The following is an 11,752-nucleotide window of genomic DNA, read 5'->3' on the forward strand; positions in this document are numbered from 1 at the left end:
GATTTTAATTCCTTTTTCTATATATTTTTTATTTCCGGAGATCTTGCTGGGGCTTAAACCGTGCTGTAAAATCTAGGAGAAATGTACATATTTCAGTCAAGGATGAGTGGGTATGTGTGTGTGGGTACATATATGTGTGTTTTGTGATGGTGGGTAATTAGGGGTTACCGTTACTCATTAACTTACTCACCAAACTCTTAGGAAAGAGTGAACGCTGCTGCTGCTCTTGGAGTAGAATAACGAGAGACTATGGGTAAAAACTGACTCTTGACAGTATAGCCTGGCTCTTGACAGTATAGCCTGGCTCTTGACAGTATAGCCTGGCTCTTGACAGTATAGCCTGGCTCTTTACAGCATAGCCTGGCTCTTTACAGCATAGCCTGGCTCTTTACAGCATAGCCTGGCTCTTTACAGCATAGCCTGGCTCTTTACAGCATAGCCTGGCTCTTTACAGCATAGCCTGGCTCTTTACAGCATAGCCTGGCTCTTTACAGCATAGCCTGGCTCTTTACAGCATAGCCTGGCTCTTTACAGCATAGCCTGCCTCTTTACAGCATAGCCTGGCTCTTTACAGCATAGCCTGGCTCTTTACAGCATAGCCTGGCTCTTTACAGCATAGCCTGCCTCTTTACAGCATAGCCTGCCTCTTTACAGCATAGCCTGGCTCTTTACAGCATAGCCTGGCTCTTTACAGCATAGCCTGGCTCTTTACAGCATAGCCTGGCTCTTTACAGCATAGCCTGGCTCTTGACAGCATAGCCTGGCTCTTGACAGCATAGCCTGGCTCTTGACAGCATAGCCTGGCTCTTGACAGTATAGCCTGGCTCTTTACAGCATAGCCTGGCTCTTTACAGCATAGCCTGGCTCTTTACAGCATAGCCTGGCTCTTTACAGCATAGCCTGGCTCTTTACAGCATAGCCTGGCTCTTTACAGCATAGCCTGGCTCTTTACAGCATAGCCTGGCTCTTTACAGCATAGCCTGGCTCTTTACAGCATAGCCTGGCTCTTTACAGCATAGCCTGGCTCTTTACAGCATAGCCTGGCTCTTTACAGCATAGCCTGGCTCTTTACAGCATAGCCTGGCTCTTTACAGCATAGCCTGGCTCTTGACAGCATAGCCTGGCTCTTGACAGCATAGCCTGGCTCTTGACAGCATAGCCTGGCTCTTGACAGCATAGCCTGGCTCTTGACAGCATAGCCTGGCTCTTGACAGCATAGCCTGGCTCTTGACAGCATAGCCTGGCTCTTGACAGCATAGCCTGGCTCTTGACAGCATAGCCTGGCTCTTGACAGCATAGCCTGGCTCTTGACAGCATAGCCTGGCTCTTGACAGCATAGCCTGGCTCTTCAGAGCATAGCCTGGCTCTTCAGAGCATAGCCTGGCTCTTCAGAGCATAGCCTGGCTCTACACAACATAGCCTGGCTCTACACAACATAGCCTGGCTCTACACAACATAGCCTGGCTCTACACAACATAGCCTGGCTCTACACAACATAGCCTGGCTCTACACAACATAGCCTGGCTCTACACAACATAGCCTGGCTCTACACAACATAGCCTGGCTCTACACAACATAGCCTGGCTCTACACAACATAGCCTGGCTCTACACAACATAGCCTGGCTCTTCAGAGCATAGTCTGGTTCTACACAACATAGCCTGGCTCTTGACAGCATAGCCTGGCTCTTCAGAGCATAGTCTGGTTCTACACAACATAGCCTGGCTCTACACAACATAGCCTGGCTCTACACAACATAGCCTGGCTCTTGACAGCATAGCCTGGTTCTACACAACATAGCCTGGCTCTTGACAGCATAGCCTGGCTCTTGACAGCATAGCCTGGCTCTTGACAGCATAGCCTGGCTCTTCAGAGCATAGTCTGGTTCTACACAACATAGCCTGGCTCTTGACAGCATAGTCTGGTTCCGATGCCCAAACGTTCCCGCGTGATGTGGTCCTCTCATTAAAGTCCCATTGCGATAAATCACCCTAGTTGCCTTAACAAGAACTTCATCTCTAATTATGCGTCAGTCAGCAGAGGAAGGAGTCCCCTCTGCTGCTGTTGCTTCCCCTCTGTTGATTCCCCCTCTGTTGATTCCCCCTCTGTTGATTCCCCCTCTGTTGATTCCCCCTCTGTTGATTCCCCCTCTGTTGGCTTCCCCTCTGTTGGCTTCCCCTCTGTTGGCTTCCCCTCTGTTGGCTTCCCCTCTGTTGGCTTCCCCTCTGTTGGCTTCCCCTCTGTTGCTTCCCCCTCTGTTGATTCCCCCTCTGTTGCTGCATCTCTGCTGTTATTACTCATCTCTGCTGAACATAGATCAGGACTTAAAGAACCTCTCAGTGTATATATATATATACACAGCGGCGGGGTGCGTCTATTGGTGTATATATATACACAGGCCAGGGGGGGGGGTAGGTCTATCGGTGTATTTCTGTCCGTCAGTCGATATCATTGTTGTATTTGGGAGCTGTAGTAATACAGCCGATAGTCTGGTGTGGAGAATACAGCGTGTTGAACATAATTCACATTGCTCTTGAACTCCAGAAGCGAGTTCAATAAGGTGACCATTCTTTGACTATTGACTGAGCAGTACTTCGTGAAGAATGGCAGGGGCACCCATTAACTGAGCAGTAATTCATGTAGAATGGCAGGGGACCCATTGACTGAGCAATACCTCGTGTAGAATGGCAGGGCACCCATTGACTGAGCAGTAATTCATGTAGAATGGCAGGGCACCCATTGACTGAGCAATACCTCGTGTTGAATGGCAGGGGCACCCATTGACTGAGCAATACCTCGTGTAGAATGGCAGGGCACCCATTGACTGAGCAGTACTTGGTGTAGAATGGCAGGGTACCCATTAACTGAGCAGTAATTCGTGCAGAACGTCAGAACACCCATTAACTTTCTACCCGTGTTGCACGACCCAAATTCTGACCAATTATAGATCTGCTTTGCATTAAGTCCAGTTGTGTCTCCAACTTCACAGAGTTATTGCGACTACTGATATGCGGGGTCGATAGGGATTACGTTGAACTGAATCATTCAAGATTGCAATGTTTACAACTCGTCGACATCGAAGACTCTCACTCAGGGTCATCAAACAAGCAATTGGAGTGCCATAGACGGTTGATGAAGGTCGTGACTTGTCTCCTATTGGCTGAACGAGGTCACGTGATATTCAATGGGGTTTGAGAGTTGTCATCAGGTCAATTCCAGGCTCCGTTTTGTTCAACAAATAATATTTTAAAAATAGAGAAATTTACATTTTTACTTCATACAACTCTCTCTCTCTCTTGCTCTCTCTCTCTTGCTCTCTCTCTCTTGCTCTCTCTCTCTTGCTCTCTCTCTCTTGCTCTCTCTCTCTTGCTCTCTCTCTCTTGCTCTCTCTCTCTTGCTCTCTCTCTCTTGCTCTCTCTCTCTTGCTCTCTCTCTCTTGCTCTCTCTCTCTTGCTCTCTCTCTCTTGCTCTCTCTCTCTTGCTCTCTCTCTCTTGCTCTCTCTCTCTTGCTCTCTCTCTCTTGCTCTCTCTCTCTTGCTCTCTCTCTCTTGCTCTCTCTCTCTTGCTCTCTCTCTCTTGCTCTTTCTCTCTTGCTCTCTCTCTCTTGCTCTCTCTCTCTTGCTCTCTCTCTCTTGCTCTCTCTCTCTTGCTCTCTCTCTCTTGCTCTCTCTCTCTTGCTCTCTCTCTCGCTCTCTCTCTCTTGCTCTTTCTCTCTTGCTCTCTCTCTCTTGCTCTCTCTCTCTTGCTCTTTCTCTCTTGCTCTCTCTCTCTTGCTCTCTCTCTCTTGCTCTCTCTCTCTTGCTCTCTCTCTCTTGCTCTCTCTCTCTTGCTCTCTCTCTCTTGCTCTCTCTCTCTCTTGCTCTCTCTCTCTCTTGCTCTCTCTCTCTCTTGCTCTCTCTCTCTCTTGCTCTCTCTCTCTCTTGCTCTCTCTCTCTTGCTCTCTCTTGCTCTCTCTCTCTTGCTCTCTCTTGCTCTCTCTTGCTCTCTCTTGCTCTCTCTTGCTCTCTCTTGCTCTCTCTTGCTCTCTCTCTCTCTCTCTCTCTCTTGCTCTCTCTCTCTTGCTCTCTCTCTCTTGCTCTCTAGGTCCGATTCTCTTGTCACTTTCTCTGGCCTACTGGGGGCAGGTATAAATGGTACAGTCTGTGTAGCAAGGCTGATCAAAGTGGCTTTAGGATGCGTGTGTGAGGAGAGAGAGAGAGAGAGAGAGAGAGAGAGAGAGAGAGAGAGAGAGAGAGAGAGAGAGAGAGAGGTGAGTGTGTGTGTTGGCTACGATTGTATATAAGTAGAATTGAACAAGCATAACAACATTAATGAAAAAGGAATATGAACAGATCACGTCTTTGAAAAGATTAAGGAGGGGAAAGTGGCCAAAGCCATTCTGGCCATAAAGATGGAGGGGGGGGGGGGGTTTTGTGGCCATGAAGATAGTAGGAAGAATATAAAGAAGTGTCTCCTGCCGTCTTATTCTTGACTTCAAGTGTTCTTGTCCTGTGTGTATTGTGTTATGGACCAGGAACTTCAGGTTTGGGAGTGTCTTGGTACTTCTTCCTGCATCCAGTTCCTACTAGCCCCAAGGATCTGTTGGGTCTCCAAGGATCTGTTGGGTCTCCAAGGATCTGTTGGGTCTCCAAGGATCTGTTGGGTCTTCAAGGATCTGCTGGGTCTCCAAGGACCTGCTGGGGTCTCCAAGGACCTGCTGGGGTCTCCAAGGACCTGCTGGGGTCTCCAAGGACCTGCTGGGGTCTCCAAGGACCTGCTGGGGTCTCCAAGGACCTGCTGGGGTCTCCAAGGACCTGCTGGGGTCTCCAAGGACCTGCTGGGGTCTCCAAGGACCTGCTGGGGGTCTCCAAGGACCTGCTGGGGGTCTCCAAGGACCTGCTGGGGGTCTCCAAGGACCTGCTGGGGGTCTCCAAGGACCTGCTGGGGGTCTCCAAGGACCTGCTGGGGGTCTCCAAGGACCTGCTGGGGGTCTCCAAGGACCTGCTGGGGGTCTCCAAGGCTCTGCTGGGGGTCTCCAAGGCTCTGCTGGGGGTCTCCAAGGCTCTGCTGGGGGTCTCCAAGGCTCTGCTGGGGGTCTCCAAGGCTCTGCTGGGGGTCTCCAAGGCTCTGCTGGGGGTCTCCAAGGCTCTGCTGGGGGTCTCCAAGGCTCTGCTGGGGGTCTCCAAGGCTCTGCTGGGGGTCTCCAAGGCTCTGCTGGGGGTCTCCAAGGCTCTGCTGGGGGTCTCCAAGGCTCTGCTGGGGGTCTCCAAGGCTCTGCTGGGGGTCTCCAAGGCTCTGCTGGGTGTCTCCAAGGCTCTGCTGGGTGTCTCCAATAGACCTGCCGGGGTCTCCAGGGACCTGCCGGGGTCTCCAAGGACCTGCCGGGGTCTCCAAGGACCTGCCGGGGGTCTCCAAGGACCTGCCGGGGGTCTCCAAGGACCTGCCGGGGGTCTCCAAGGACCTGCCGGGGTGTCTCCAAGGACCTGCCGGGGTGTCTCCAAGGACCTGCCGGGGTCTCCAAGGACCTGCCGGGGGTCTCCAAGGACCTGCCGGGGGTCTCCAAGGACCTGCCGGGGGTCTCCAAGGACCTGCCGGGGTGTCTCCAAGGACCTGCCGGGGTCTCCAAGGACCTGCCGGGGTCTCCAAGGACCTGCCGGGGTCTCCAAGGACCTGCCGGGGGTCTCCAAGGACCTGCCGGGGGTCTCCAAGGACCTGCCGGGGTCTCCAAGGACCTGCCGGGGGTCTCCAAGGACCTGCTTGGTCTCACAACATCGTCTTCCATCAGGCTTATGAATGGACAAATTAAATATTCTCATTGTTGGTTTTCTCCTGTTCCATGTCCTACTTAACTGGTAGTATCTGTCTTCATCTTCAGTTTAACTTTCTAAGTCAATTTCCTTGATTAAAGTGAAGGAGAGGAAGTGGACCAACTCTGCCAGACAAGAGCTCTGGCGTTCCTTGTAGCTGTGCTTGGAGATAACTTTTCCTCCCTCTGGAAGCTTGACGGGCTGTTGCCGCTTGACGGGCTGTTGCCGCTTGACGGGCTGTTGCCGCTTGATGGGCTGTTGCCGCTTGATGGGCTGTTGCCGCTTGATGGGCTGTTGCCGCTTGATGGGCTGTTGCCGCTTGACGGGCTGTTGCCGCTTGACGGGCTGTTGCCGCTTGACGGGCTGTTGCCGCTTGACGGGCTGTTGCCGCTTGATGGGCTGTTGCCGCTTGATGGGCTGTTGCCGCTTGACGGGCTGTTGCCGCTTGACGGGCTGTTGCCGCTTGACGGGCTGTTGCCGCTTGACGGGCTGTTGCCGCTTGACGGGCTGTTGCCGCTTGACGGGCTGTTGCCGCTTGACGGGCTGTTGCCGCTTGACGGGCTGTTGCCGCTTGACGGGCTGTTGCCGCTTGACGGGCTGTTGCCGCTTGACGGGCTGTTGCCGCTTGACGGGCTGTTGCCGCTTGACGGGCTGTTGCCGCTTGACGGGCTGTTGCCGCTTGACGGGCTGTTGCCGCTTGACGGGCTGTTGCCGCTTGACGGGCTGTTGCCGCTTGACGGGCTGTTGCCGCTTGACGGGCTGTTGCTCCTTGACGGGCTGTTGCTCCTTGACGGACTGTTGCTCCTTGACGGACTGTTGCTCCTTGACGGACTGTTGCTCCTTGACGGACTGTTGCTCCTTGACGGACTGTTGTTGCTCGAGCTCAACAGCAACATTCTAGCTGATGAGACTAGTCTATGTAGGCTTCACGCGGCAGCATTGTATAATTCAAAGCTTCCTCTGCAAGCCCATAGCGGTGTTCATTAGTATGTAGGGAACTCATTCATATAGCCGGAGCCGGTCGGCCGAGCGGACAGCACGCTGGACTTGTGATCCTGGGTTCGATCCCAGGCGCCGGCGAGAAACATTAGGCAGAGTTTCTTTCACTCTATGCCCCTGTTACCTAGCAGTAAAATAGGTACCTGGGTGTTAGTCAGCTGTCACGGGCTGCTTCCTGGGGGGTGGAGGCCTGGTCGAAGACCGGGCCGCGGGGACACTAAAAGCCCCGAAATCATCTCAAGATAACCTCAAGATGTATATGCAAGTACATAGTTTTTTTTTTTACTTATGCAATATTTACATGTTTTTTTTTTTAAGTACAATTAATACTGTTAGTAGCTAAACTTCAGCTCGTAGCAGCTGTCTAACTCCCAGGTACCTATTTACTGCTAGGTAACAAGGGCATCAGGATGAAAGACACATTTTGCCCATTTGTCTCCGCCTCCCCCGGGAATCGAACCCGGAAGCTTAGGACTATGAATCCGAAACGTTGTCCACCCAGCTGTCAGGCCCCCTATCTTGAATAGTTTCCAGATATAAATTACCGGGAAGGGAAGGGGAATTATGAGGACAAAGCACCAAGCCTTCACGACTATATAGCACTGGGAAGGGGTCAGGATTTGGGATGGGACGGAGGGAAAGGAATGGTGCCCAACCACTTGTGGACAGTCGGGGATTGAACGCAGACCTGTAGAGTTTCATTAAAGCTGAACTAAACACTGCCAGCTGTGAGTGTGTGGAACACAAAATTCGTGTAAACATTTGTATGGGAATTGTGAGCGCTCCATGGGCCAGCCGTGTTAATGACCTCTAATTACTGCCACACTTGTCGGACTCAAACGACCAACTGGCTGTAATGGTTATGTGGAACGAGGTCACATGTGACGGCCCTTGCCATGTATGTACGGCCCAATTGCTGCTCCATATATATGTGGAGTAGTTGACAGACTTGACCTGGCCTGACCTGACCTGACCTGGCCTGACTTGACCCGACCTGGCTTGACTTGACCTGATCTGATCTGACTTGGACTTGACTTGGACTTGGACTTGACTTGGACTTGACTTGGACTTGACTTGGACTTGACTTGGACTGGACTTGGACTGGACTTGGACTGGACTTGGACTGGACTTGGACTTGACTTGGACTTGACTGGTCCCAACTTACCCTAGTACAGGAATTGCGTTGTTTGACACCCATGAGGGCAGTCGAGCGAACTCCTTGTTTCGAAGAAGGAATAGAAGACATACTATGATTCGCATTCTTCAGGGAATTAGCTTTGTGATTCCTTTTCACTTGAGATCTTTCACCTCTAGCTTGGGGCTTCACCGGGAGTCGAACCGAAGGCTGTTCACACTGTCAAATGTCTAGTTGTAAACAACGCTTAAATAGACTATTTGTCAATGAATCGGATAATCAAAAAGTGTAAACAAGGGTCAAGGTTCTTCTGAAGACAAACAGGTGTGTTTTCAGGTGTGAGTACACACAGGGTGTGTACTCACCTACTCACCTAGTTGTGTTTGCGGGGGTTGAGCTCTGGCTCTTTGGTCCCGCCTCTCAACTGTCAATCAACAGGTGTACAGGTTCCTGAGCCTACTGGGCTCTATCATATCTACACTTGAAACTGTGTATGGAGTCGGCCTCCACCACATCACTGCCTAATGCATTCCACTTGTCAACCACTCTGACACTAAAAAAGTTCTTTCTAATATCTCTGTGGCTCATTTGGGCACTCAGTTTCCACCTGTGTCCCCTAGTGCGTGTTCCCCTTGTGTTAAATAGCCTGTCTTTATCTACCCTATCAATTCCCTTGAGAATCTTGAATCACACACACACACACGTACGTGTGTGTGTGTACTCACCTAGTTGTACTCACCTAGTTGTGTTTGCGGGGGTTGAGCTCTGGCTCTTTGGTCCCGCCTCTCAACCGTCAATCAACAGGTGTACAGATTCCTGAGCCTACTGGGCTGTATCATATCTACACTTGAAACTGTGTATGGAGTCAGCCTCCACCACATCACCCCCTAATGCATTCCATTTGTCAACCACTCTGACACTAAAAAAGTTCTTTCTAATATCTCTGTGGCTCTGTGTGTGTGTGTGTGTGTGTGTGTGTGTGTGTGTGTGTGTGTGTGTGTGTGTGTGTACACACTCCCCTGACACCCAAATCCCACGTTTGAAAGATTCTACAAAGTATATTTATTTCTCCTGAATATGCTTGCTCAGGGTTCATGATTGATACGGGTGGTTCTGAGAAATATTGGAGCCATTTGCATATGCACTCCCCAGCTGAATTGGGTTAGAGCTGAATCACTTAAGACACGTGAGGGGGAAAGAGCTGGCGCCATAGGCAACCCGTTCTTGACTGAAGTCCATTCCATCCAGCGGTCGACCCCACAGACGCATTCATACATTTTTACATGTTGTTCATTGAAAAACGGGAATTTTCTCAAATAAAAATGAATATTATAATAGCATATTTTGCATATATAGGCATAGGTTAGGTGTTTAGGTTCTGTTGGCGATTATTTGTATTTGTAGTACGTGGGTGAAGCATTTACAGCGTTGTGGTTCGAACAAAATTCGTCAGTGAAGCACTTGTTCCGGAAGTGTTCGAACGTCAGCAGTTGAGTCGTGTGTAAACCGTTTTTCATTCATAAACAGCGGGGGGGTTGGCGGGTGGATGGAATGGACTTTGGGTCTTTGTATTTGAGGACGGACTGACACATTAGGCGATCCTCGAACTGGTTCACAGTTCTCTCTTCGTTGTGAGCTGTTTCACCTGGTGAGGGGAGCCTTCTTTTCCTTTGGGGCTCCTTTACACCATGGCGACGTAGCTTAACGCCCGCAAGCACAACTAGGTGAGTTCAACAAGGTGAGGACACTCATTCTTTCTTTCTTTCTTTCTTTCTCTCCTCTCTCTCTCTCTCTTTCTCTTTCTCTTTCTCTTTCTCTTTCTCTTTCTCTTTCTCTCTTTCTCTTTCTCTTTCTCTTTCTCTTTCTCTTTCTCTTTTTCTCTTTCTCTTTCTCTTTTTCTCTTTCTCTTTCTCTTTCTCTTTTTCTCTTTCTCTTTTTCTCTTTCTCTTTTTCTCTTTCTCTTTCTCTTTCTCTTTTTCTCTTTCTCTTTTTCTCTTTCTCTTTTTCTCTTTCTCTTTCTCTTTCTCTTTTTCTCTTTTTCTCTTTTTCTCTTTTTCTCTTTTTCTCTTTTTCTCTTTTTCTCTTTTTCTCTTTTTCTCTTTTTCTCTTTTTCTCTTTTTCTCTTTTTCTCTTTCTCTTTTTCTCTTTTTCTCTTTTTCTCTTTTTCTCTTTTTCTCTTTCTCTCTTTTTCTCTTTCTCTTTTTCTCTTTTTCTCTTTTTCTCTTTTTCTCTTTTTCTCTTTCTCTTTTTCTCTTTCTCTTTTTCTCTTTCTCTTTCTCTTTTTCTCTCTCTTTCTCTTTCTCTTTTTCTCTTTCTCTTTTTCTCTCTTTTTCTCTTTCTCTCTCTCTTTCTCTCTCTCTCTTTCTCTCTTTCTCTCTTTCTTTCTTTCTACACACACACACACACACACACACACACACACACACACACACACACACACACACACATGCTAGGGAAGCTATTGATTGAGTCAGAAGAAGGAATGAATTCGAGATACACAAAGGCGCCTACAATGACCGCATACAGCGGCTAGACGCTACTGGAAGCTATTATACAATGGCTCAGTTGGTGTAGCCGGTTGCAGGCAGCTGGGAAGGCTGTTGAGGAGTCATGAAGCCGGTTTAGGACCGTTCCGGCTGTGAGGAGCCGGACCCATCCTCAGACCAAATCCATTTCATCCAGCGGTCGACCCCCAAAGACGCATTCATTAATCTTAACATGCAGGTTATCCAAAACATTAATTTTCTCAAAGATAAATTAATATTATAATAGCATATTGTGCATATATAGGCATAGGTTAGGTTAGGTGTTTAGGTTCTGTTGGCGATTATTTGTATTTGTAGTACGTGGGTGAAGCATTTACAGCGTTGTGGTTCGAACACAAGTCGTCAGTGAAGCACTTGTTCCGGAAAGTGTTCGGACTTCAGCAGTTGTGAGTCGTGTGTAAACCTTTTTTCATTCATAAACAGCGGAGGGTTTGGCGGGTGGATGGAATGGACTTGTGGGTCTTTTTTTATAGGACGGGCTGTGAGGACCCTGGAAACACAAACCGAAACTGTCTCTATTTTCCGCTTGTTACAACATCTAATAGAGTTGTTACATCTTGGCTTAACGTGTTTATGACGTATTAGAACGTTGTTACAACTTGTTATATTGGTTGTTATAACTGGTTAGGAGCTGTTAAAACTTGTTCGAACGTTGTACCAACGTCGTAGTTTCGGTGTGTGTTTGGCGGGGAGTCATGAGACTGGCCCGAAAGCGCTCAGGCAGTGCCATTCCATCAATTAGCACAGCATTCTGTGCCATTTTTCGAAGCCTGACAGACGCTGAAGGAATATTCGAAAGTGTCAGAACATAAGACTGATAATTTCACGTCCCCAAAGGCCTACAAAACTGATAATTTTTCCCTAACAGTTTAAAAAGAAATATTAACATACAAATAATCAAGTAATTATTGTTTTATCAGAATGAGAGCCAGGTTTAAATATTTTAAACCAAAAATGGTCAGCACTAGGGATTACTTTCTTTGAAGTAATGGACTTGAGAATGGTCCAGGACGGACCGAAGCGTCGTCGTCCCTTCACCTTCTAGTGTGTGGTCTGGCCAAACTACTTTGTGACCTTTTAACAAAGAGAAACTTGAGTGTATTGGTGATTCAACCCGTCCTCTTAAAAATAACGTCACTTTTGGCTGGTATGCGCACTGTGGCCAAATTTGGACGTAATTTGAAATCGACTCACAAAAGTGACGAACTGTTCCGTTTTCTGTTTGAGTCGTCCGGCTTACTCGGTAAGGTTAGAATAGATCACTTTCAATTCACGTTTTTCATAACG

General features: G+C 48.8%; 1 protein-coding gene across 1 annotated transcript; it reads right to left on the reverse strand.

The window, feature by feature from the left end:
• Positions 1 to 5,854: 5,854 nt before the first annotated feature.
• Positions 5,855 to 7,982, reverse strand: LOC138357313 (probable serine/threonine-protein kinase kinX). Its single transcript, XM_069314004.1, has 2 exons — positions 7,950 to 7,982; positions 5,855 to 6,682 (listed from the first exon to the last, which is right to left on the reverse strand). Exons 1-2 carry the CDS (start codon positions 7,980 to 7,982, stop codon positions 5,855 to 5,857), a joined length of 861 nt encoding a protein of 286 aa, XP_069170105.1.
• Between the last annotated feature and the right edge of the window lie 3,770 nt (positions 7,983 to 11,752).

The sequence above is a fragment of the Procambarus clarkii genome, chromosome 77 (genome assembly GCF_040958095.1).
Source record: "Procambarus clarkii isolate CNS0578487 chromosome 77, FALCON_Pclarkii_2.0, whole genome shotgun sequence".
Taxonomy (NCBI): Eukaryota; Metazoa; Arthropoda; class Malacostraca; order Decapoda; family Cambaridae; genus Procambarus; species Procambarus clarkii.

Coding starts and splice junctions, on each gene's coding strand:
- LOC138357313 (XM_069314004.1), bottom strand. CDS start 7,982: ATGGGTGTCAAACAACGCAATTCCTGTACTAGG. Junction 6,683..7,949: donor AACGCAATTCCTGTACTAGG/GTAAGTTGGGAC, acceptor CTCATCAGCTAG/AATGTTGCTGTTGAGCTCGA.